This window comes from Electrona antarctica (assembly GCF_951216825.1).
Source record: "Electrona antarctica genome assembly, contig: scaffold_25, whole genome shotgun sequence".
NCBI classification, from domain to species: Eukaryota; Metazoa; Chordata; class Actinopteri; order Myctophiformes; family Myctophidae; genus Electrona; species Electrona antarctica.
The window spans coordinates 1,857,218-1,884,540 of NW_027637034.1; the positions used below are offsets into that span (position 1 = coordinate 1,857,218).

A 27,323-nucleotide genomic window follows, 5' to 3' on the forward strand; every position below is an offset into this window, starting at 1 on the left:
CATATATCAATAGAACAATTATTTACAAAATGTATTGTGCTAATTTCTTCTCAGTTGGAATGCAGCCAATGATGTGAACATAACACAATGTCTAATATAACATGTCTAATATAGTATAATGTGCAAGGGAATAATACATACAATTAGAAATGCTTATTTTAAAACAAAAATACATAACACATTACAGTGCAGAAGAGAAAGAAAAACTCAATCAAATGCAGTTTGATGTGATGTCATATGCAGTACTGGTATGTACAATATAAACTTGCAAGTGCAATATTAAATACAAAATGTAAAATAAACACATGAAATGTATATAATATACTAATATAGAATCACAGTCTGTTGTGCAGGTGAGAGACAACACTTAGCAGCAGATAATATCACACATGTAAGTGTATACATAACATCATCTATTAGCAGCACTGCAACAGCAGTGTGTATAGTATATAGTCATATAGTAACAGTCAGTGATAGTGCATGTGTTCTTACAGTATAACTACTAAGAGTACTGTGATCACAAATGGTACACCCCATGGGTCACACATGATCTCAGTTTCAGTTGACTGAAGTGTCTTAGGTAGCATAGTGTCCTGTCTGGATCAGTGTTGGCCGACATCACCATATTGTGGCGTTGTCATAGTCAAACATGTACTGTACACAAAATCCAATACCAATAACTGGGAGTGCATTACATTTGCAATGGTTGACCCCACAAACACCTTGAGACGGTCATAGGTGAGGCATGGTGATGAAGGGATGGTGCAACACCTGGTCAGGTGTTATCCTCCCCTCTGGATCCAGATGAAGCATTCGTTTCAACAGGTCCATGAAGACGTCACAAGATGTTTCATCAGCATCGCAACGCAGGGAGGAGAACACTTCTTCCAGTGAGCAAATCACACATGTAAGTGTATACATAACATCCTCTATTAGCAGTTCTGCCTTTAACTCCTGCACTGTGTAATACTCCTCTGGTTCCTGGAAAACACAAAACAAAAATTTTAGTGATCTGATTGAATGACGTGCAAAGACAGCCTATTCTTGAACATTTCAGAGATGAAGTTGTTACTCCAATATTAGTTGCAGTCATACCTTAAATCTCCATGTATCGTCTTCCTGAATGAAATAGCTGCAGGTTGTTTGTCCAGCATCCAAGAGGGATTGCTCTGGCATACCAAGTGTCAAGAGGATGGATTGAACCTGTAGAAAAAACACAGGATATTTCACATATTGAGAATATTTCATTAACAGTGTTAGGCTATAACTATGGATTAAAGAGTACAGTCAGGATGCATGTAGTAATGTACAGTGCATCAGCACAATACTCACCACATCATATTCAGTCTTCCCGCCAAAGAGATCACGGAACAGCATCCCATTAACCACCATACAGCCCAGTGACCACATGTCAAGTGCCTCTGTGATCGGGAGGCCCAGGAAGAGTTCTGGTGATCTGTGGGTTGTAAAAGAAAAGGATAATGTTAGCAACTTTCAAGTTTCTTCAAGTTCTCAATTGCACTCGTTACACTTTCCATTTTAATATTTGTTTGCATTGAGCTTTCAGTGAAGCAGATAATAAGGCTCGCCTATACTGAAGAGGAGGTCTGATCCTCCGTTGCTTGGTCTCAGAGACAGGAACGGCCAGACCAAAGTCAATGAGTTTGACTTTGAGGGGTTGTTGTCGTTGGTTCACCAGCATGATGTTGTCTAGTTTGATGTCTGTGTGGATCAGACCGATTCCCTTCAGGGCCTGGAGTGCAATGGCAAGCTGCAAGACAAGAATAAAGAGCATGATCAGAAATTCAGAAATTCAACTCAGTATCTTTGTATCAATATTTTCTCCATTACTTTAAAATGTAATTGTCAAAGCCATACCTGCTGTATGATGCATCTCGTCTCCATCATGGACATATGGACATGTCTCTCGTTCAAGAAATCCAGGAGATTAACATCCAGAGACTCAAACACCATGCATCTCAATCCTTTATGCACAAAGCTGTCGTAAAATCTCACTGTTCCACACGTGTCAGGGTCCAGGACTTTCATCATTTGCAACACCGCCATCTAGGAATACAAGAAAGATTTAGATTAGATAACTTAATGATAAATCAGAGCCAAATATTAAAATCTTCAAGAACAATGCTATTGCTTACCTCATGTGCTGCCAATTCATCGTGATTGTGGCGATTCTTCAATATCTTGATGGCCACTGTGTCACCGGTGAACGTGCTGATGGCTTTGGCCACCGTCCCAAAGCTTCCTTCCCCCATGAAGCTCTGGACCAGGTACTGGCCTCTGTCCAGCAGGTCCATCTCAGACACCATGTAACTCTCTGGACCGTCCGAGTGTTGGGAGGAGCTGGAGGTCACCATGACCAGTGGTGTTGGGGACGGGACATCAACAGAGTTGAACACGCCGTCCAGCTTGTCTCTACGGTCAGGCGTATCATCTTGTAGTAGCCTCTCTAGTTCTAGCCTCATGACGGTGTCGATGTAGTGGGTCTGCACGCGTCTGGAGTTGAACTCTACGCGTCCCTGAATGTTTGCGCAGCCGTCTTTAGTGCAGCATGGGAGGCATGCGTCCATGTGGCACTTGATTCCTGCCAGACTGCATTCACAAGTCTCTGGCTCACAGAAACCCTGGCAATTGCATCCAGAGTCCTCCCTGAAGACACGCAGGGAATGCAGCTGTCTCTTCTCCTCTTTGTCAATGTGCTTCACACCTGCTGCTCGCAGGAGTGCCTGTCTGTGCTTGTAGGAGTACGGCTGCAGGAAGCTGTTCCCATCCTCCAGCTCGGCGTCGGTGATGTGGACGTCAGTGTCTCCGTCTGGGACCTGGTCTGCAGTCAGTCGCTCATATTCTCTCTGGTCAATGATAACATTGGCCATCAACTGGTGTCTCAAAGCCTCAAGCTTCTCCTCTCTCCGTCTCTCTCGTAGTCTCTCTCTGCGCCAACTCCGTTGTTCCAGGGCGTGCTCTGCCATTGTGTATCTGCGGAGAGTGCTGTGCCTGTGCAACATGCCCAGACTGGCACCCCCGCGAAAGGGTACGCTAGTGAAACCCTGGCATTGTGGGAAGTAGAACACCGTCACCAGATCAAAGCGCACGTTGCTCTGCCTCCCTTCCAGCTTTGGCCTCTTCAGAATAGACTGGATGGGTTGACTGGCAGCAGGTGAAGCAGAACCATTAGTTGTAAAGTCCTGGCTTTCTGAGGAGCTGCTCTCCCCATCAGAATCCCATTCCGTGGAGGCAGGAGAAGGCAGGGACGATGATGGAGGTGAGGAGTAGAATGGATCTTCATCGTCGACCTCCTCAAACTTTCTTTTCAGAATACCTCTCATGACTCGACGGTGGCGCTTCACTCACGACGGAATCAAATATAAAGGAGAGCTGGAAAAGTAGACGTTTCGGACTGGTTGGTCCTTCCTCAGGCAAGATTCTGTTAGAGAATGATTAGTTGTGCTGGAGCCCTGGTTTTATGTGTTCCTAATGGTGGGCGTGACTCATAGTCATTCGGCCAATTAGCTTTGTTGATGGGTGTGGTTTACTTGGCCATTGTTTAATTCCGTCCAATCAGAATCAATGGGTGTGTGTTCTCTTGTTCTGGTTTCTTTCATTTGTAGTGTGGTTTTTGTAGAGGCAACATGTCTTTACTGGAGAATCAGTAATAATTATAATAGACTTCCCCCAAGTTACAGGTACAAGCTCGACTGGGGGGACCTGGGGACTTCAGTGCAATGTACCTACATATGTTGCGACCGAAGGTCGCAACATATGCAAGGAATGAGTGCAAGGAATGAGTGCATTCGCCATGTACTTGAAGGAAGCCTAATCCAATCACTCTTAGATTATCTCCAGTTTAAGTTTAAGAGTTTAAGTTTACCTTATTGTTGTAGGACTTTTGGTTTATTTAGCCTTATTGGGGTTAATTCACCCCATGGCTCCATTTCAACAAAGACAAATTTACATGTGTTTCTCTTTTGTTTCCTGAGCCCGGTGTCTAATGGCCCATTTGGTGTCAGTGACACCTCTATGCTTCTTGTCCCAGGCTGGTTTGGAATGTGCTAATGTGTCCCCTATTCAAAGTCTGATTTCCATTGAGTGTTGGCTTTGTCTATGTGGCTGGGGAGTTTTGGTACAAAATCAGAACAACTTGTCTAATATTTTGGCATGTTTAATGCAGCTCTAAGGTATATAATGACATAGTAAAATGTTGAAAATGAGTGGAATGCCCCTTTAAGAACTGGTTTTCCAGTTAATCTGGAGAAAAACCATTCAATGGTCGAAAACAGAGTCCACTTGAACATAACAGTCCACTTTGGTTGAACAATATTTAGTCTACTAGTCTAGTGATCCATTGAGGAGTTTCTTAAAGTCAAAGCAGGAGCCAGCATAAATATAAAATAACGTTATTGGTATAGCAAATTCCAACAAGGCATTTCAATGTGCTTTGCACACATCAGGAAACATATATAAAATCATAACTAAAACAAAAATACATAAAACATTACAGTGCAGAAGAGAAAGAAAAACTCAATCAAATGCAGTGGGAAACAGAACAGTATTTCATTGTGATGTAAAATAAATAAGAGTGCCAGCATACCTGCTGTTTTCTGGGAGTTCTTCCACATGTGGTGCATAACAACTGCTGGTTTATAATAAACCTTAAAAAGCAGTATAGTAGTTAATCCAAAAATGACTTACTCAGTATCTGGATAAATATGTACAATCTAACTATTGAATAAGTGGATATGAATTAATTGTTACTGCAGCAGAGCCATTCATCTTGAGGATTTCTCCACATTATTTCAGTAACATCAGAACCAAGGAGAACCAGCTCTGGTGAAGAAACAACTGCTCATACTGTGATTTACATCCCATTTATCTTAATTTATCTTGGAACACTTACAAACCACAGATAAAAAACAAATCTTGACTTTAAACATTTATTAAAAACAAGAAAACGGAAGTAAAACAGTTAGGCCTATTTGTTTCAAACAATATTTATAAATAGTAGACAAGCCTTCACATCTTGTCTTTTACAAGTAGCCTATATACAGCACCCCTTGTATTTTATGTGTTAGGTTGTAATGTAGGTTCAATTTGTTTCCACTTTAGTATAGAAGACAGTGGTCTGGTTTCTGTACAGGACTGGAACAGCAAATAAGTATATTGTCAAATCAAAGTCTCATATTCTATTGTGCGCTATTGGTTTCATTTCATTTCTTATCTATATTTACAGTGAAATCCCATTGTGTAATGTGTAGGCCTGTGTGCAGAAACATGTGTCCATAGTATTAATAAATGATCAGGATAAGTCAAGATAAATCAGGATATATCATTATACTTATTCAATTATATCCTATATTAATTATTTGTTTGTTCAGTAACAGAGGTTACTGTCTCCATATCCAGTCATATAAGTCATAGTGAAACTGGAAGGGATTGAATGAAAATACACTGAACAAAAACATAAGCTGATACATTTTAGCAGGGTTCTCTCTCAATATGGTGGTGATGAATGCACTTTTATTCAATGTTTTTCAAATGCTAAATAATGAACAAACCCCACATTATTTCCCCATGTTAAAATGTACACATGCTAAATGATGATGGCTGATGCTTCATTCACTATATGCATTCAAATGCAGAGATTAACGTGTTAATGGTCACTCGTTGTCTGGCATTGGACAGATCACCTGCTAATGATCACATTTTGGATGAACTGAGACCATTTCACACCTCTTTGACTCTGATGAGTTTCAGCAGAACTACAGTAATAGGTCTATCATCACATGGAACTGTTATCACTCTTTCAGCTTTCTAGTGTGCAATGTTTCAGGTGTGTTAAAATGGCTATATGTTCTTGTAACAATCATTGCTATTATTGTTTGTGGTGACAATGTTAAAGTGCAATGTTTACTTACAGTGAGTGCACAACAGGCTGCTGTTTGTTTTAAAAGGCTTTATACCCTGCTGTATATCAGTGGTTCCCAAACGTCACGCCAAGGACCCCCAAATAGACACTAATTTAATAGCCTTTACTAATACATATATAGGACATGGATGGATGGAAACATGACCGCAAGGACGTTATATCTAGTATACAATCAATAAATGTAGAGATATAAGTTAACTGGAAAATATGAATGTTTTAAAACCTGTTCTGGGCCATATTTAAGAACGTACACAACGCATATTTCAAGGTAACACCCTTTATTTCAACCATGTTTACAACTTAAAACATATTTCAATAGAACAATTATTTACAAAATGTATTGTGCTAATTTCTTCTCAGTTGGAATGCAGCCAATGATGTGAACATAACACAATGTCTAATATAACATGTCTAATATAGTATAATGTGCAAGGGAATAATACATACAATTAGAAATGCTTATTTTAAAACAAAAATACATAACACATTACAGTGCAGAAGAGAAAGAAAAACTCAATCAAATGCAGTTTGATGTGATGTCATATGCAGTACTGGTATGTACAATATAAACTTGCAAGTGCAATATTAAATACAAAATGTAAAATAAACACATGAAATGTATATAATATACTAATATAGAATCACAGTCTGTTGTGCAGGTGAGAGACAACACTTAGCAGCAGATAATATCACACATGTAAGTGTATACATAACATCATCTATTAGCAGCACTGCAACAGCAGTGTGTATAGTATATAGTCATATAGTAACAGTCAGTGATAGTGCATGTGTTCTTACAGTATAACTACTAAGAGTACTGTGATCACAAATGGTACACCCCATGGGTCACACATGATCTCAGTTTCAGTTGACTGAAGTGTCTTAGGTAGCATAGTGTCCTGTCTGGATCAGTGTTGGCCGACATCACCATATTGTGGCGTTGTCATAGTCAAACATGTACTGTACACAAAATCCAATACCAATAACTGGGAGTGCATGACATTTGCAATGGTTGACCCCACAAACACCTTGAGACGGTCATAGGTGAGGCATGGTGATGAAGGGATGGTCCAACACCTGGTCAGGTGTTATCCTCCCCTCTGGATCCAGATGAAGCATTCGTTTCAACAGGTCCATGAAGACGTCACAAGATGTTTCATCAGCATCGCAACGCAGGGAGGAGAACACTTCTTCCAGTGAGCAAATCACACATGTAAGTGTATACATAACATCCTCTATTAGCAGTTCTGCCTTTAACTCCTGCACTGTGTAATACTCCTCTGGTTCCTGGAAAACACAAAACAAAAATTTTAGTGATCTGATTGAATGACGTGCAAAGACAGCCTATTCTTGAACATTTCAGAGATGAAGTTGTTACTCCAATATTAGTTGCAGTCATACCTTAAATCTCCATGTATCGTCTTCCTGAATGAAATAGCTGCAGGTTGTTTGTCCAGCATCCAAGAGGGATTGCTCTGGCATACCAAGTGTCAAGAGGATGGATTGAACCTGTAGAAAAAACACAGGATATTTCACATATTGAGAATATTTCATTAACAGTGTTAGGCTATAACTATGGATTAAAGAGTACAGTCAGGATGCATGTAGTAATGTACAGTGCATCAGCACAATACTCACCACATCATATTCAGTCTTCCCGCCAAAGAGATCACGGAACAGCATCCCATTAACCACCATACAGCCCAGTGACCACATGTCAAGTGCCTCTGTGATCGGGAGGCCCAGGAAGAGTTCTGGTGATCTGTGGGTTGTAAAAGAAAAGGATAATGTTAGCAACTTTCAAGTTTCTTCAAGTTCTCAATTGCACTCGTTACACTTTCCATTTTAATATTTGTTTGCATTGAGCTTTCAGTGAAGCAGATAATAAGGCTCACCTATACTGAAGAGGAGGTCTGATCCTCCGTTGCTTGGTCTCAGAGACAGGAACGGCCAGACCAAAGTCAATGAGTTTGACTTTGAGGGGTTGTTGTCGTTGGTTCACCAGCATGATGTTGTCTAGTTTGATGTCTGTGTGGATCAGACCGATTCCCTTCAGGGCCTGGAGTGCAATGGCAAGCTGCAAGACAAGAATAAAGAGCATGATCAGAAATTCAGAAATTCAACTCAGTATCTTTGTATCAATATTTTTTCCATTACTTTAAAATGTAATTGTCAAAGCCATACCTGCTGTATGATGCATCTCGTCTCCATCATGGACATATGGACATGTCTCTCGTTCAAGAAATCCAGGAGATTAACATCCAGAGACTCAAACACCATGCATCTCAATCCTTTATGCACAAAGCTGTCGTAAAATCTCACTGTTCCACACGTGTCAGGGTCCAGGACTTTCATCATTTGCAACACAGCCATCTAGGAATACAAGAAAGATTTAGATTAGATAACTTAATGATAAATCAGAGCCAAATATTAAAATCTTCAAGAACAATGCTATTGCTTACCTCATGTGCTGCCAATTCATCGTGATTGTGGCGATTCTTCAATATCTTGATGGCCACTGTGTCACCGGTGAACGTGCTGATGGCTTTGGCCACCGTCCCAAAGCTTCCTTCCCCCATGAAGCTCTGGACCAGGTACTGGCCTCTGTCCAGCAGGTCCATCTCAGACACCATGTAACTCTCTGGACCGTCCGAGTGTTGGGAGGAGCTGGAGGTCACCATGACCAGTGGTGTTGGGGACGGGACATCAACAGAGTTGAACACGCCGTCCAGCTTGTCTCTACGGTCAGGCGTATCATCTTGTAGTAGCCTCTCTAGTTCTAGCCTCATGACGGTTTCGATGTAGTGGGTCTGCACGCGTCTGGAGTTGAACTCTACGCGTCCCTGAATGTTTGCGCAGCCGTCTTTAGTGCAGCATGGGAGGCATGCGTCCATGTGGCACTTGATTCCTGCCAGACTGCATTCACAAGTCTCTGGCTCACAGAAACCCTGGCAATTGCATCCAGAGTCCTCCCTGAAGACACGCAGGGAATGCAGCTGTCTCTTCTCCTCTTTGTCAATGTGCTTCACACCTGCTGCTCGCAGGAGTGCCTGTCTGTGCTTGTAGGAGTACGGCTGCAGGAAGCTGTTCCCATCCTCCAGCTCGGCGTCGGTGATGTGGACGTCAGTGTCTCCGTCTGGGACCTGGTCTGCAGTCAGTCGCTCATATTCTCTCTGGTCAATGATAACATTGGCCATCAACTGGTGTCTCAAAGCCTCAAGCTTCTCCTCTCTCCGTCTCTCTCGTAGTCTCTCTCTGCGCCAACTCCGTTGTTCCAGGGCGTGCTCTGCCATTGTGTATCTGCGGAGAGTGCTGTGCCTGTGCAACATGCCCAGACTGGCACCCCCGCGAAAGGGTACGCTAGTGAAACCCTGGCATTGTGGGAAGTAGAACACCGTCACCAGATCAAAGCGCACGTTGCTCTGCCTCCCTTCCAGCTTTGGCCTCTTCAGAATAGACTGGATGGGTTGACTGGCAGCAGGTGAAGCAGAACCATTAGTTGTAAAGTCCTGGCTTTCTGAGGAGCTGCTCTCCCCATCAGAATCCCATTCCGTGGAGGCAGGAGAAGGCAGGGACGATGATGGAGGTGAGGAGTAGAATGGATCTTCATCGTCGACCTCCTCAAACTTTCTTTTCAGAATACCTCTCATGACTCGACGGTGGCGCTTCACTCACGACGGAATCAAATATAAAGGAGAGCTGGAAAAGTAGACGTTTCGGACTGGTTGGTCCTTCCTCAGGCAAGATTCTGTTAGAGAATGATTAGTTGTGCTGGAGCCCTGGTTTTATGTGTTCCTAATGGTGGGCGTGACTCATAGTCATTCGGCCAATTAGCTTTGTTGATGGGTGTGGTTTACTTGGCCATTGTTTAATTCCGTCCAATCAGAATCAATGGGTGTGTGTTCTCTTGTTCTGGTTTCTTTCATTTGTAGTGTGGTTTTTGTAGAGGCAACATGTCTTTACTGGAGAATCAGTAATAATTATAATAGACTTCCCCCAAGTTACAGGTACAAGCTCGACTGGGGGGACCTGGGGACTTCAGTGCAATGTACCTACATATGTTGCGACCGAAGGTCGCAACATATGCAAGGAATGAGTGCAAGGAATGAGTGCATTCGCCATGTACTTGAAGGAAGCCTAATCCAATCACTCTTAGATTATCTCCAGTTTAAATTTAAGAGTTTAAGTTTACCTTATTGTTGTAGGACTTTTGGTTTATTTAGCCTTATTGGGGTTAATTCACCCCATGGCTCCATTTCAACAAAGACAAATTTACATGTGTTTCTCTTTTGTTTCCTGAGCCCGGTGTCTAATGGCCCATTTGGTGTCAGTGACACCTCTATGCTTCTTGTCCCAGGCTGGTTTGGAATGTGCTAATGTGTCCCCTATTCAAAGTCTGATTTCCATTGAGTGTTGGCTTTGTCTATGTGGCTGGGGAGTTTTGGTACAAAATCAGAACAACTTGTCTAATATTTTGGCATGTTTAATGCAGCTCTAAGGTATATAATGACATAGTAAAATGTTGAAAATGAGTGGAATGCCCCTTTAAGAACTGGTTTTCCAGTTAATCTGGAGAAAAACCATTCAATGGTCGAAAACAGAGTCCACTTGAACATAACAGTCCACTTTGGTTGAACAATATTTAGTCTACTAGTCTAGTGATCCATTGAGGAGTTTCTTAAAGTCAAAGCAGGAGCCAGCATAAATATAAAATAACGTTATTGGTATAGCAAATTCCAACAAGGCATTTCAATGTGCTTTGCACACATCAGGAAACATATATAAAATCATAACTAAAACAAAAATACATAAAACATTACAGTGCAGAAGAGAAAGAAAAACTCAATCAAATGCAGTGGGAAACAGAACAGTATTTCATTGTGATGTAAAATAAATAAGAGTGCCAGCATACCTGCTGTTTTCTGGGAGTTCTTCCACATGTGGTGCATAACAACTGCTGGTTTATAATAAACCTTAAAAAGCAGTATAGTAGTTAATCCAAAAATGACTTACTCAGTATCTGGATAAATATGTACAATCTAACTATTGAATAAGTGGATATGAATTAATTGTTACTGCAGCAGAGCCATTCATCTTGAGGATTTCTCCACATTATTTCAGTAACATCAGAACCAAGGAGAACCAGCTCTGGTGAAGAAACAACTGCTCATACTGTGATTTACATCCCATTTATCTTAATTTATCTTGGAACACTTACAAACCACAGATAAAAAACAAATCTTGACTTTAAACATTTATTAAAAACAAGAAAACGGAAGTAAAACAGTTAGGCCTATTTGTTTCAAACAATATTTATAAATAGTAGACAAGCCTTCACATCTTGTCTTTTACAAGTAGCCTATATACAGCACCCCTTGTATTTTATGTGTTAGGTTGTAATGTAGGTTCAATTTGTTTCCACTTTAGTATAGAAGACAGTGGTCTGGTTTCTGTACAGGACTGGAACAGCAAATAAGTATATTGTCAAATCAAAGTCTCATATTCTATTGTGCGCTATTGGTTTCATTTCATTTCTTATCTATATTTACAGTGAAATCCCATTGTGTAATGTGTAGGCCTGTGTGCAGAAACATGTGTCCATAGTATTAATAAATGATCAGGATAAGTCAAGATAAATCAGGATATATCATTATACTTATTCAATTATATCCTATATTAATTATTTGTTTGTTCAGTAACAGAGGTTACTGTCTCCATATACAGTCATATAAGTCATAGTGAAACTGGAAGGGATTGAATGAAAATACACTGAACAAAAACATAAGCTGATACATTTTAGCAGGGTTCTCTCTCAATATGGTGGTGATGAATGCACTTTTATTCAATGTTTTTCAAATGCTAAATAATGAACAAACCCCACATTATTTCCCCATGTTAAAATGTACACATGCTAAATGATGATGGCTGATGCTTCATTCACTATATGCATTCAAATGCAGAGATTAACGTGTTAATGGTCACTCGTTGTCTGGCATTGGACAGATCACCTGCTAATGATCACATTTTGGATGAACTGAGACCATTTCACACCTCTTTGACTCTGATGAGTTTCAGCAGAACTACAGTAATAGGTCTATCATCACATGGAACTGTTATCACTCTTTCAGCTTTCTAGTGTGCAATGTTTCAGGTGTGTTAAAATGGCTATATGTTCTTGTAACAATCATTGCTATTATTGTTTGTGGTGACAATGTTAAAGTGCAATGTTTACTTACAGTGAGTGCACAACAGGCTGCTGTTTGTTTTAAAAGGCTTTATACCCTGCTGTATATCAGTGGTTCCCAAACGTCACGCCAAGGACCCCCAAATAGACACTAATTTAATAGCCTTTACTAATACATATATAGGACATGGATGGATGGAAACATGACCGCAAGGACGTTCTATCTAGTATACAATCAATAAATGTAGAGATATAAGTTAACTGGAAAATATGAATGTTTTAAAACCTGTTCTGGGCCATATTTAAGAACGTACACAACGCATATTTCAAGGTAACACCCTTTATTTCAACCATGTTTACAACTTAAAACATATTTCAATAGAACAATTATTTACAAAATGTATTGTGCTAATTTCTTCTCAGTTGGAATGCAGCCAATGATGTGAACATAACACAATGTCTAATATAACATGTCTAATATAGTATAATGTGCAAGGGAATAATACATACAATTAGAAATGCTTATTTTAAAACAAAAATACATAACACATTACAGTGCAGAAGAGAAAGAAAAACTCAATCAAATGCAGTTTGATGTGATGTCATATGCAGTACTGGTATGTACAATATAAACTTGCAAGTGCAATATTAAATACAAAATGTAAAATAAACACATGAAATGTATATAATATACTAATATAGAATCACAGTCTGTTGTGCAGGTGAGAGACAACACTTAGCAGCAGATAATATCACACATGTAAGTGTATACATAACATCATCTATTAGCAGCACTGCAACAGCAGTGTGTATAGTATATAGTCATATAGTAACAGTCAGTGATAGTGCATGTGTTCTTACAGTATAACTACTAAGAGTACTGTGATCACAAATGGTACACCCCATGGGTCACACATGATCTCAGTTTCAGTTGACTGAAGTGTCTTAGGTAGCATAGTGTCCTGTCTGGATCAGTGTTGGCCGACATCACCATATTGTGGCGTTGTCATAGTCAAACATGTACTGTACACAAAATCCAATACCAATAACTGGGAGTGCATGACATTTGCAATGGTTGACCCCACAAACACCTTGAGACGGTCATAGGTGAGGCATGGTGATGAAGGGATGGTCCAACACCTGGTCAGGTGTTATCCTCCCCTCTGGATCCAGATGAAGCATTCGTTTCAACAGGTCCATGAAGACGTCACAAGATGTTTCATCAGCATCGCAACGCAGGGAGGAGAACACTTCTTCCAGTGAGCAAATCACACATGTAAGTGTATACATAACATCCTCTATTAGCAGTTCTGCCTTTAACTCCTGCACTGTGTAATACTCCTCTGGTTCCTGGAAAACACAAAACAAAAATTTTAGTGATCTGATTGAATGACGTGCAAAGACAGCCTATTCTTGAACATTTCAGAGATGAAGTTGTTACTCCAATATTAGTTGCAGTCATACCTTAAATCTCCATGTATCGTCTTCCTGAATGAAATAGCTGCAGGTTGTTTGTCCAGCATCCAAGAGGGATTGCTCTGGCATACCAAGTGTCAAGAGGATGGATTGAACCTGTAGAAAAAACACAGGATATTTCACATATTGAGAATATTTCATTAACAGTGTTAGGCTATAACTATGGATTAAAGAGTACAGTCAGGATGCATGTAGTAATGTACAGTGCATCAGCACAATACTCACCACATCATATTCAGTCTTCCCGCCAAAGAGATCACGGAACAGCATCCCATTAACCACCATACAGCCCAGTGACCACATGTCAAGTGCCTCTGTGATCGGGAGGCCCAGGAAGAGTTCTGGTGATCTGTGGGTTGTAAAAGAAAAGGATAATGTTAGCAACTTTCAAGTTTCTTCAAGTTCTCAATTGCACTCGTTACACTTTCCATTTTAATATTTGTTTGCATTGAGCTTTCAGTGAAGCAGATAATAAGGCTCACCTATACTGAAGAGGAGGTCTGATCCTCCGTTGCTTGGTCTCAGAGACAGGAACGGCCAGACCAAAGTCAATGAGTTTGACTTTGAGGGGTTGTTGTCGTTGGTTCACCAGCATGATGTTGTCTAGTTTGATGTCTGTGTGGATCAGACCGATTCCCTTCAGGGCCTGGAGTGCAATGGCAAGCTGCAAGACAAGAATAAAGAGCATGATCAGAAATTCAGAAATTCAACTCAGTATCTTTGTATCAATATTTTTTCCATTACTTTAAAATGTAATTGTCAAAGCCATACCTGCTGTATGATGCATCTCGTCTCCATCATGGACATATGGACATGTCTCTCGTTCAAGAAATCCAGGAGATTAACATCCAGAGACTCAAACACCATGCATCTCAATCCTTTATGCACAAAGCTGTCGTAAAATCTCACTGTTCCACACGTGTCAGGGTCCAGGACTTTCATCATTTGCAACACAGCCATCTAGGAATACAAGAAAGATTTAGATTAGATAACTTAATGATAAATCAGAGCCAAATATTAAAATCTTCAAGAACAATGCTATTGCTTACCTCATGTGCTGCCAATTCATCGTGATTGTGGCGATTCTTCAATATCTTGATGGCCACTGTGTCACCGGTGAACGTGCTGATGGCTTTGGCCACCGTCCCAAAGCTTCCTTCCCCCATGAAGCTCTGGACCAGGTACTGGCCTCTGTCCAGCAGGTCCATCTCAGACACCATGTAACTCTCTGGACCGTCCGAGTGTTGGGAGGAGCTGGAGGTCACCATGACCAGTGGTGTTGGGGACGGGACATCAACAGAGTTGAACACGCCGTCCAGCTTGTCTCTACGGTCAGGCGTATCATCTTGTAGTAGCCTCTCTAGTTCTAGCCTCATGACGGTTTCGATGTAGTGGGTCTGCACGCGTCTGGAGTTGAACTCTACGCGTCCCTGAATGTTTGCGCAGCCGTCTTTAGTGCAGCATGGGAGGCATGCGTCCATGTGGCACTTGATTCCTGCCAGACTGCATTCACAAGTCTCTGGCTCACAGAAACCCTGGCAATTGCATCCAGAGTCCTCCCTGAAGACACGCAGGGAATGCAGCTGTCTCTTCTCCTCTTTGTCAATGTGCTTCACACCTGCTGCTCGCAGGAGTGCCTGTCTGTGCTTGTAGGAGTACGGCTGCAGGAAGCTGTTCCCATCCTCCAGCTCGGCGTCGGTGATGTGGACGTCAGTGTCTCCGTCTGGGACCTGGTCTGCAGTCAGTCGCTCATATTCTCTCTGGTCAATGATAACATTGGCCATCAACTGGTGTCTCAAAGCCTCAAGCTTCTCCTCTCTCCGTCTCTCTCGTAGTCTCTCTCTGCGCCAACTCCGTTGTTCCAGGGCGTGCTCTGCCATTGTGTATCTGCGGAGAGTGCTGTGCCTGTGCAACATGCCCAGACTGGCACCCCCGCGAAAGGGTACGCTAGTGAAACCCTGGCATTGTGGGAAGTAGAACACCGTCACCAGATCAAAGCGCACGTTGCTCTGCCTCCCTTCCAGCTTTGGCCTCTTCAGAATAGACTGGATGGGTTGACTGGCAGCAGGTGAAGCAGAACCATTAGTTGTAAAGTCCTGGCTTTCTGAGGAGCTGCTCTCCCCATCAGAATCCCATTCCGTGGAGGCAGGAGAAGGCAGGGACGATGATGGAGGTGAGGAGTAGAATGGATCTTCATCGTCGACCTCCTCAAACTTTCTTTTCAGAATACCTCTCATGACTCGACGGTGGCGCTTCACTCACGACGGAATCAAATATAAAGGAGAGCTGGAAAAGTAGACGTTTCGGACTGGTTGGTCCTTCCTCAGGCAAGATTCTGTTAGAGAATGATTAGTTGTGCTGGAGCCCTGGTTTTATGTGTTCCTAATGGTGGGCGTGACTCATAGTCATTCGGCCAATTAGCTTTGTTGATGGGTGTGGTTTACTTGGCCATTGTTTAATTCCGTCCAATCAGAATCAATGGGTGTGTGTTCTCTTGTTCTGGTTTCTTTCATTTGTAGTGTGGTTTTTGTAGAGGCAACATGTCTTTACTGGAGAATCAGTAATAATTATAATAGACTTCCCCCAAGTTACAGGTACAAGCTCGACTGGGGGGACCTGGGGACTTCAGTGCAATGTACCTACATATGTTGCGACCGAAGGTCGCAACATATGCAAGGAATGAGTGCAAGGAATGAGTGCATTCGCCATGTACTTGAAGGAAGCCTAATCCAATCACTCTTAGATTATCTCCAGTTTAAGTTTAAGAGTTTAAGTTTACCTTATTGTTGTAGGACTTTTGGTTTATTTAGCCTTATTGGGGTTAATTCACCCCATGGCTCCATTTCAACAAAGACAAATTTACATGTGTTTCTCTTTTGTTTCCTGAGCCCGGTGTCTAATGGCCCATTTGGTGTCAGTGACACCTCTATGCTTCTTGTCCCAGGCTGGTTTGGAATGTGCTAATGTGTCCCCTATTCAAAGTCTGATTTCCATTGAGTGTTGGCTTTGTCTATGTGGCTGGGGAGTTTTGGTACAAAATCAGAACAACTTGTCTAATATTTTGGCATGTTTAATGCAGCTCTAAGGTATATAATGACATAGTAAAATGTTGAAAATGAGTGGAATGCCCCTTTAAGAACTGGTTTTCCAGTTAATCTGGAGAAAAACCATTCAATGGTCGAAAACAGAGTCCACTTGAACATAACAGTCCACTTTGGTTGAACAATATTTAGTCTACTAGTCTAGTGATCCATTGAGGAGTTTCTTAAAGTCAAAGCAGGAGCCAGCATAAATATAAAATAACGTTATTGGTATAGCAAATTCCAACAAGGCATTTCAATGTGCTTTGCACACATCAGGAAACATATATAAAATCATAACTAAAACAAAAATACATAAAACATTACAGTGCAGAAGAGAAAGAAAAACTCAATCAAATGCAGTGGGAAACAGAACAGTATTTCATTGTGATGTAAAATAAATAAGAGTGCCAGCATACCTGCTGTTTTCTGGGAGTTCTTCCACATGTGGTGCATAACAACTGCTGGTTTATAATAAACCTTAAAAAGCAGTATAGTAGTTAATCAAAAAATGACTTACTCAGTATCTGGATAAATATGTACAATCTAACTATTGAATAAGTGGATATGAATTAATTGTTACTGCAGCAGAGCCATTCATCTTGAGGATTTCTCCACATTATTTCAGTAACATCAGAACCAAGGAGAACCAGCTCTGGTGAAGAAACAACTGCTCATACTGTGATTTACATCCCATTTATCTTAATTTATCTTGGAACACTTACAAACCACAGATAAAAAACAAATCTTGACTTTAAACATTTATTAAAAACAAGAAAACGGAAGTAAAACAGTTAGGCCTATTTGTTTCAAACAATATTTATAAATAGTAGACAAGCCTTCACATCTTGTCTTTTACAAGTAGCCTATATACAGCACCCCTTGTATTTTATGTGTTAGGTTGTAATGTAGGTTCAATTTGTTTCCACTTTAGTATAGAAGACAGTGGTCTGGTTTCTGTACAGGACTGGAACAGCAAATAAGTATATTGTCAAATCAAAGTCTCATATTCTATTGTGCGCTATTGGTTTCATTTCATTTCTTATCTATATTTACAGTGAAATCCCATTGTGTAATGTGTAGGCCTGTGTGCAGAAACATGTGTCCATAGTATTAATAAATGATCAGGATAAGTCAAGATAAATCAGGATATATCATTATACTTATTCAATTATATCCTATATTAATTATTTGTTTGTTCAGTAACAGAGGTTACTGTCTCCATATCCAGTCATATAAGTCATAGTGAAACTGGAAGGGATTGAATGAAAATACACTGAACAAAAACATAAGCTGATACATTTTAGCAGGGTTCTCTCTCAATATGGTGGTGATGAATGCACTTTTATTCAATGTTTTTCAAATGCTAAATAATGAACAAACCCCACATTATTTCCCCATGTTAAAATGTACACATGCTAAATGATGATGGCTGATGCTTCATTCACTATATGCATTCAAATGCAGAGATTAACGTGTTAATGGTCACTCGTTGTCTGGCATTGGACAGATCACCTGCTAATGATCACATTTTGGATGAACTGAGACCATTTCACACCTCTTTGACTCTGATGAGTTTCAGCAGAACTACAGTAATAGGTCTATCATCACATGGAACTGTTATCACTCTTTCAGCTTTCTAGTGTGCAATGTTTCAGGTGTGTTAAAATGGCTATATGTTCTTGTAACAATCATTGCTATTATTGTTTGTGGTGACAATGTTAAAGTGCAATGTTTACTTACAGTGAGTGCACAACAGGCTGCTGTTTGTTTTAAAAGGCTTTATACCCTGCTGTATATCAGTGGTTCCCAAACGTCACGCCAAGGACCCCCAAATAGACACTAATTTAATAGCCTTTACTAATACATATATAGGACATGGATGGATGGAAACATGACCGCAAGGACGTTCTATCTAGTATACAATCAATAAATGTAGAGATATAAGTTAACTGGAAAATATGAATGTTTTAAAACCTGTTCTGGGCCATATTTAAGAACGTACACAACGCATATTTCAAGGTAACACCCTTTATTTCAACCATGTTTACAACTTAAAACATATTTCAATAGAACAATTATTTACAAAATGTATTGTGCTAATTTCTTCTCAGTTGGAATGCAGCCAATGATGTGAACATAACACAATGTCTAATATAACATGTCTAATATAGTATAATGTGCAAGGGAATAATACATACAATTAGAAATGCTTATTTTAAAACAAAAATACATAACACATTACAGTGCAGAAGAGAAAGAAAAACTCAATCAAATGCAGTTTGATGTGATGTCATATGCAGTACTGGTATGTACAATATAAACTTGCAAGTGCAATATTAAATACAAAATGTAAAATAAACACATGAAATGTATATAATATACTAATATAGAATCACAGTCTGTTGTGCAGGTGAGAGACAACACTTAGCAGCAGATAATATCACACATGTAAGTGTATACATAACATCATCTATTAGCAGCACTGCAACAGCAGTGTGTATAGTATATAGTCATATAGTAACAGTCAGTGATAGTGCATGTGTTCTTACAGTATAACTACTAAGAGTACTGTGATCACAAATGGTACACCCCATGGGTCACACATGATCTCAGTTTCAGTTGACTGAAGTGTCTTAGGTAGCATAGTGTCCTGTCTGGATCAGTGTTGGCCGACATCACCATATTGTGGCGTTGTCATAGTCAAACATGTACTGTACACAAAATCCAATACCAATAACTGGGAGTGCATGACATTTGCAATGGTTGACCCCACAAACACCTTGAGACGGTCATAGGTGAGGCATGGTGATGAAGGGATGGTCCAACACCTGGTCAGGTGTTATCCTCCCCTCTGGATCCAGATGAAGCATTCGTTTCAACAGGTCCATGAAGACGTCACAAGATGTTTCATCAGCATCGCAACGCAGGGAGGAGAACACTTCTTCCAGTGAGCAAATCACACATGTAAGTGTATACATAACATCCTCTATTAGCAGTTCTGCCTTTAACTCCTGCACTGTGTAATACTCCTCTGGTTCCTGGAAAACACAAAACAAAAATTTTAGTGATCTGATTGAATGACGTGCAAAGACAGCCTATTCTTGAACATTTCAGAGATGAAGTTGTTACTCCAATATTAGTTGCAGTCATACCTTAAATCTCCATGTATCGTCTTCCTGAATGAAATAGCTGCAGGTTGTTTGTCCAGCATCCAAGAGGGATTGCTCTGGCATACCAAGTGTCAAGAGGATGGATTGAACCTGTAGAAAAAACACAGGATATTTCACATATTGAGAATATTTCATTAACAGTGTTAGGCTATAACTATGGATTAAAGAGTACAGTCAGGATGCATGTAGTAATGTACAGTGCATCAGCACAATACTCACCACATCATATTCAGTCTTCCCGCCAAAGAGATCACGGAACAGCATCCCATTAACCACCATACAGCCCAGTGACCACATGTCAAGTGCCTCTGTGATCGGGAGGCCCAGGAAGAGTTCTGGTGATCTGTGGGTTGTAAAAGAAAAGGATAATGTTAGCAACTTTCAAGTTTCTTCAAGTTCTCAATTGCACTCGTTACACTTTCCATTTTAATATTTGTTTGCATTGAGCTTTCAGTGAAGCAGATAATAAGGCTCACCTATACTGAAGAGGAGGTCTGATCCTCCGTTGCTTGGTCTCAGAGACAGGAACGGCCAGACCAAAGTCAATGAGTTTGACTTTGAGGGGTTGTTGTCGTTGGTTCACCAGCATGATGTTGTCTAGTTTGATGTCTGTGTGGATCAGACCGATTCCCTTCAGGGCCTGGAGTGCAATGGCAAGCTGCAAGACAAGAATAAAGAGCATGATCAGAAATTCAGAAATTCAACTCAGTATCTTTGTATCAATATTTTTTCCATTACTTTAAAATGTAATTGTCAAAGCCATACCTGCTGTATGATGCATCTCGTCTCCATCATGGACATATGGACATGTCTCTCGTTCAAGAAATCCAGGAGATTAACATCCAGAGACTCAAACACCATGCATCTCAATCCTTTATGCACAAAGCTGTCGTAAAATCTCACTGTTCCACACGTGTCAGGGTCCAGGACTTTCATCATTTGCAACACAGCCATCTAGGAATACAAGAAAGATTTAGATTAGATAACTTAATGATAAATCAGAGCCAAATATTAAAATCTTCAAGAACAATGCTATTGCTTACCTCATGTGCTGCCAATTCATCGTGATTGTGGCGATTCTTCAATATCTTGATGGCCACTGTGTCACCGGTGAACGTGCTGATGGCTTTGGCCACCGTCCCAAAGCTTCCTTCCCCCATGAAGCTCTGGACCAGGTACTGGCCTCTGTCCAGCAGGTCCATCTCAGACACCATGTAACTCTCTGGACCGTCCGAGTGTTGGGAGGAGCTGGAGGTCACCATGACCAGTGGTGTTGGGGACGGGACATCAACAGAGTTGAACACGCCGTCCAGCTTGTCTCTACGGTCAGGCGTATCATCTTGTAGTAGCCTCTCTAGTTCTAGCCTCATGACGGTTTCGATGTAGTGGGTCTGCACGCGTCTGGAGTTGAACTCTACGCGTCCCTGAATGTTTGCGCAGCCGTCTTTAGTGCAGCATGGGAGGCATGCGTCCATGTGGCACTTGATTCCTGCCAGACTGCATTCACAAGTCTCTGGCTCACAGAAACCCTGGCAATTGCATCCAGAGTCCTCCCTGAAGACACGCAGGGAATGCAGCTGTCTCTTCTCCTCTTTGTCAATGTGCTTCACACCTGCTGCTCGCAGGAGTGCCTGTCTGTGCTTGTAGGAGTACGGCTGCAGGAAGCTGTTCCCATCCTCCAGCTCGGCGTCGGTGATGTGGACGTCAGTGTCTCCGTCTGGGACCTGGTCTGCAGTCAGTCGCTCATATTCTCTCTGGTCAATGATAACATTGGCCATCAACTGGTGTCTCAAAGCCTCAAGCTTCTCCTCTCTCCGTCTCTCTCGTAGTCTCTCTCTGCGCCAACTCCGTTGTTCCAGGGCGTGCTCTGCCATTGTGTATCTGCGGAGAGTGCTGTGCCTGTGCAACATGCCCAGACTGGCACCCCCGCGAAAGGGTACGCTAGTGAAACCCTGGCATTGTGGGAAGTAGAACACCGTCACCAGATCAAAGCGCACGTTGCTCTGCCTCCCTTCCAGCTTTGGCCTCTTCAGAATAGACTGGATGGGTTGACTGGCAGCAGGTGAAGCAGAACCATTAGTTGTAAAGTCCTGGCTTTCTGAGGAGCTGCTCTCCCCATCAGAATCCCATTCCGTGGAGGCAGGAGAAGGCAGGGACGATGATGGAGGTGAGGAGTAGAATGGATCTTCATCGTCGACCTCCTCAAACTTTCTTTTCAGAATACCTCTCATGACTCGACGGTGGCGCTTCACTCACGACGGAATCAAATATAAAGGAGAGCTGGAAAAGTAGACGTTTCGGACTGGTTGGTCCTTCCTCAGGCAAGATTCTGTTAGAGAATGATTAGTTGTGCTGGAGCCCTGGTTTTATGTGTTCCTAATGGTGGGCGTGACTCATAGTCATTCGGCCAATTAGCTTTGTTGATGGGTGTGGTTTACTTGGCCATTGTTTAATTCCGTCCAATCAGAATCAATGGGTGTGTGTTCTCTTGTTCTGGTTTCTTTCATTTGTAGTGTGGTTTTTGTAGAGGCAACATGTCTTTACTGGAGAATCAGTAATAATTATAATAGACTTCCCCCAAGTTACAGGTACAAGCTCGACTGGGGGGACCTGGGGACTTCAGTGCAATGTACCTACATATGTTGCGACCGAAGGTCGCAACATATGCAAGGAATGAGTGCAAGGAATGAGTGCATTCGCCATGTACTTGAAGGAAGCCTAATCCAATCACTCTTAGATTATCTCCAGTTTAAGTTTAAGAGTTTAAGTTTACCTTATTGTTGTAGGACTTTTGGTTTATTTAGCCTTATTGGGGTTAATTCACCCCATGGCTCCATTTCAACAAAGACAAATTTACATGTGTTTCTCTTTTGTTTCCTGAGCCCGGTGTCTAATGGCCCATTTGGTGTCAGTGACACCTCTATGCTTCTTGTCCCAGGCTGGTTTGGAATGTGCTAATGTGTCCCCTATTCAAAGTCTGATTTCCATTGAGTGTTGGCTTTGTCTATGTGGCTGGGGAGTTTTGGTACAAAATCAGAACAACTTGTCTAATATTTTGGCATGTTTAATGCAGCTCTAAGGTATATAATGACATAGTAAAATGTTGAAAATGAGTGGAATGCCCCTTTAAGAACTGGTTTTCCAGTTAATCTGGAGAAAAACCATTCAATGGTCGAAAACAGAGTCCACTTGAACATAACAGTCCACTTTGGTTGAACAATATTTAGTCTACTAGTCTAGTGATCCATTGAGGAGTTTCTTAAAGTCAAAGCAGGAGCCAGCATAAATATAAAATAACGTTATTGGTATAGCAAATTCCAACAAGGCATTTCAATGTGCTTTGCACACATCAGGAAACATATATAAAATCATAACTAAAACAAAAATACATAAAACATTACAGTGCAGAAGAGAAAGAAAAACTCAATCAAATGCAGTGGGAAACAGAACAGTATTTCATTGTGATGTAAAATAAATAAGAGTGCCAGCATACCTGCTGTTTTCTGGGAGTTCTTCCACATGTGGTGCATAACAACTGCTGGTTTATAATAAACCTTAAAAAGCAGTATAGTAGTTAATCAAAAAATGACTTACTCAGTATCTGGATAAATATGTACAATCTAACTATTGAATAAGTGGATATGAATTAATTGTTACTGCAGCAGAGCCATTCATCTTGAGGATTTCTCCACATTATTTCAGTAACATCAGAACCAAGGAGAACCAGCTCTGGTGAAGAAACAACTGCTCATACTGTGATTTACATCCCATTTATCTTAATTTATCTTGGAACACTTACAAACCACAGATAAAAAACAAATCTTGACTTTAAACATTTATTAAAAACAAGAAAACGGAAGTAAAACAGTTAGGCCTATTTGTTTCAAACAATATTTATAAATAGTAGACAAGCCTTCACATCTTGTCTTTTACAAGTAGCCTATATACAGCACCCCTTGTATTTTATGTGTTAGGTTGTAATGTAGGTTCAATTTGTTTCCACTTTAGTATAGAAGACAGTGGTCTGGTTTCTGTACAGGACTGGAACAGCAAATAAGTATATTGTCAAATCAAAGTCTCATATTCTATTGTGCGCTATTGGTTTCATTTCATTTCTTATCTATATTTACAGTGAAATCCCATTGTGTAATGTGTAGGCCTGTGTGCAGAAACATGTGTCCATAGTATTAATAAATGATCAGGATAAGTCAAGATAAATCAGGATATATCATTATACTTATTCAATTATATCCTATATTAATTATTTGTTTGTTCAGTAACAGAGGTTACTGTCTCCATATCCAGTCATATAAGTCATAGTGAAACTGGAAGGGATTGAATGAAAATACACTGAACAAAAACATAAGCTGATACATTTTAGCAGGGTTCTCTCTCAATATGGTGGTGATGAATGCACTTTTATTCAATGTTTTTCAAATGCTAAATAATGAACAAACCCCACATTATTTCCCCATGTTAAAATGTACACATGCTAAATGATGATGGCTGATGCTTCATTCACTATATGCATTCAAATGCAGAGATTAACGTGTTAATGGTCACTCGTTGTCTGGCATTGGACAGATCACCTGCTAATGATCACATTTTGGATGAACTGAGACCATTTCACACCTCTTTGACTCTGATGAGTTTCAGCAGAACTACAGTAATAGGTCTATCATCACATGGAACTGTTATCACTCTTTCAGCTTTCTAGTGTGCAATGTTTCAGGTGTGTTAAAATGGCTATATGTTCTTGTAACAATCATTGCTATTATTGTTTGTGGTGACAATGTTAAAGTGCAATGTTTACTTACAGTGAGTGCACAACAGGCTGCTGTTTGTTTTAAAAGGCTTTATACCCTGCTGTATATCAGTGGTTCCCAAACGTCACGCCAAGGACCCCCAAATAGACACTAATTTAATAGCCTTTACTAATACATATATAGGACATGGATGGATGGAAACATGACCGCAAGGACGTTCTATCTAGTATACAATCAATAAATGTAGAGATATAAGTTAACTGGAAAATATGAATGTTTTAAAACCTGTTCTGGGCCATATTTAAGAACGTACACAACGCATATTTCAAGGTAACACCCTTTATTTCAACCATGTTTACAACTTAAAACATATTTCAATAGAACAATTATTTACAAAATGTATTGTGCTAATTTCTTCTCAGTTGGAATGCAGCCAATGATGTGAACATAACACAATGTCTAATATAACATGTCTAATATAGTATAATGTGCAAGGGAATAATACATACAATTAGAAATGCTTATTTTAAAACAAAAATACATAACACATTACAGTGCAGAAGAGAAAGAAAAACTCAATCAAATGCAGTTTGATGTGATGTCATATGCAGTACTGGTATGTACAATATAAACTTGCAAGTGCAATATTAAATACAAAATGTAAAATAAACACATGAAATGTATATAATATACTAATATAGAATCACAGTCTGTTGTGCAGGTGAGAGACAACACTTAGCAGCAGATAATATCACACATGTAAGTGTATACATAACATCATCTATTAGCAGCACTGCAACAGCAGTGTGTATAGTATATAGTCATATAGTAACAGTCAGTGATAGTGCATGTGTTCTTACAGTATAACTACTAAGAGTACTGTGATCACAAATGGTACACCCCATGGGTCACACATGATCTCAGTTTCAGTTGACTGAAGTGTCTTAGGTAGCATAGTGTCCTGTCTGGATCAGTGTTGGCCGACATCACCATATTGTGGCGTTGTCATAGTCAAACATGTACTGTACACAAAATCCAATACCAATAACTGGGAGTGCATGACATTTGCAATGGTTGACCCCACAAACACCTTGAGACGGTCATAGGTGAGGCATGGTGATGAAGGGATGGTCCAACACCTGGTCAGGTGTTATCCTCCCCTCTGGATCCAGATGAAGCATTCGTTTCAACAGGTCCATGAAGACGTCACAAGATGTTTCATCAGCATCGCAACGCAGGGAGGAGAACACTTCTTCCAGTGAGCAAATCACACATGTAAGTGTATACATAACATCCTCTATTAGCAGTTCTGCCTTTAACTCCTGCACTGTGTAATACTCCTCTGGTTCCTGGAAAACACAAAACAAAAATTTTAGTGATCTGATTGAATGACGTGCAAAGACAGCCTATTCTTGAACATTTCAGAGATGAAGTTGTTACTCCAATATTAGTTGCAGTCATACCTTAAATCTCCATGTATCGTCTTCCTGAATGAAATAGCTGCAGGTTGTTTGTCCAGCATCCAAGAGGGATTGCTCTGGCATACCAAGTGTCAAGAGGATGGATTGAACCTGTAGAAAAAACACAGGATATTTCACATATTGAGAATATTTCATTAACAGTGTTAGGCTATAACTATGGATTAAAGAGTACAGTCAGGATGCATGTAGTAATGTACAGTGCATCAGCACAATACTCACCACATCATATTCAGTCTTCCCGCCAAAGAGATCACGGAACAGCATCCCATTAACCACCATACAGCCCAGTGACCACATGTCAAGTGCCTCTGTGATCGGGAGGCCCAGGAAGAGTTCTGGTGATCTGTGGGTTGTAAAAGAAAAGGATAATGTTAGCAACTTTCAAGTTTCTTCAAGTTCTCAATTGCACTCGTTACACTTTCCATTTTAATATTTGTTTGCATTGAGCTTTCAGTGAAGCAGATAATAAGGCTCACCTATACTGAAGAGGAGGTCTGATCCTCCGTTGCTTGGTCTCAGAGACAGGAACGGCCAGACCAAAGTCAATGAGTTTGACTTTGAGGGGTTGTTGTCGTTGGTTCACCAGCATGATGTTGTCTAGTTTGATGTCTGTGTGGATCAGACCGATTCCCTTCAGGGCCTGGAGTGCAATGGCAAGCTGCAAGACAAGAATAAAGAGCATGATCAGAAATTCAGAAATTCAACTCAGTATCTTTGTATCAATATTTTTTCCATTACTTTAAAATGTAATTGTCAAAGCCATACCTGCTGTATGATGCATCTCGTCTCCATCATGGACATATGGACATGTCTCTCGTTCAAGAAATCCAGGAGATTAACATCCAGAGACTCAAACACCATGCATCTCAATCCTTTATGCACAAAGCTGTCGTAAAATCTCACTGTTCCACACGTGTCAGGGTCCAGGACTTTCATCATTTGCAACACAGCCATCTAGGAATACAAGAAAGATTTAGATTAGATAACTTAATGATAAATCAGAGCCAAATATTAAAATCTTCAAGAACAATGCTATTGCTTACCTCATGTGCTGCCAATTCATCGTGATTGTGGCGATTCTTCAATATCTTGATGGCCACTGTGTCACCGGTGAACGTGCTGATGGCTTTGGCCACCGTCCCAAAGCTTCCTTCCCCCATGAAGCTCTGGACCAGGTACTGGCCTCTGTCCAGCAGGTCCATCTCAGACACCATGTAACTCT

General features: G+C 40.7%; 3 protein-coding genes across 4 annotated transcripts in view; 1 reads left to right on the plus strand and 2 right to left on the minus strand.

Annotated features, from left to right (window-relative positions):
- LOC306919443 (uncharacterized protein) overlaps positions 1–27,323 on the plus strand; it is a 461,602-nt gene that overhangs the window by 272,255 nt on the left and 162,024 nt on the right. The gene's annotated exons all lie outside the window — the stretch shown is intronic.
- LOC306919354 (cysteine/serine-rich nuclear protein 3-like) lies at positions 14,918–15,838 on the minus strand (the record flags this gene model as incomplete). The annotated part of the gene is made up of 1 exon (XM_079532148.1): positions 14,918–15,838. A coding segment is annotated over one exon (921 nt), but the record flags the coding sequence as incomplete, so codon positions are not given.
- Positions 21,165–22,085, minus strand: LOC306919355 (cysteine/serine-rich nuclear protein 3-like; the record flags this gene model as incomplete). The annotated part of the gene is made up of 1 exon (XM_079532149.1): positions 21,165–22,085. A coding segment is annotated over one exon (921 nt), but the record flags the coding sequence as incomplete, so codon positions are not given.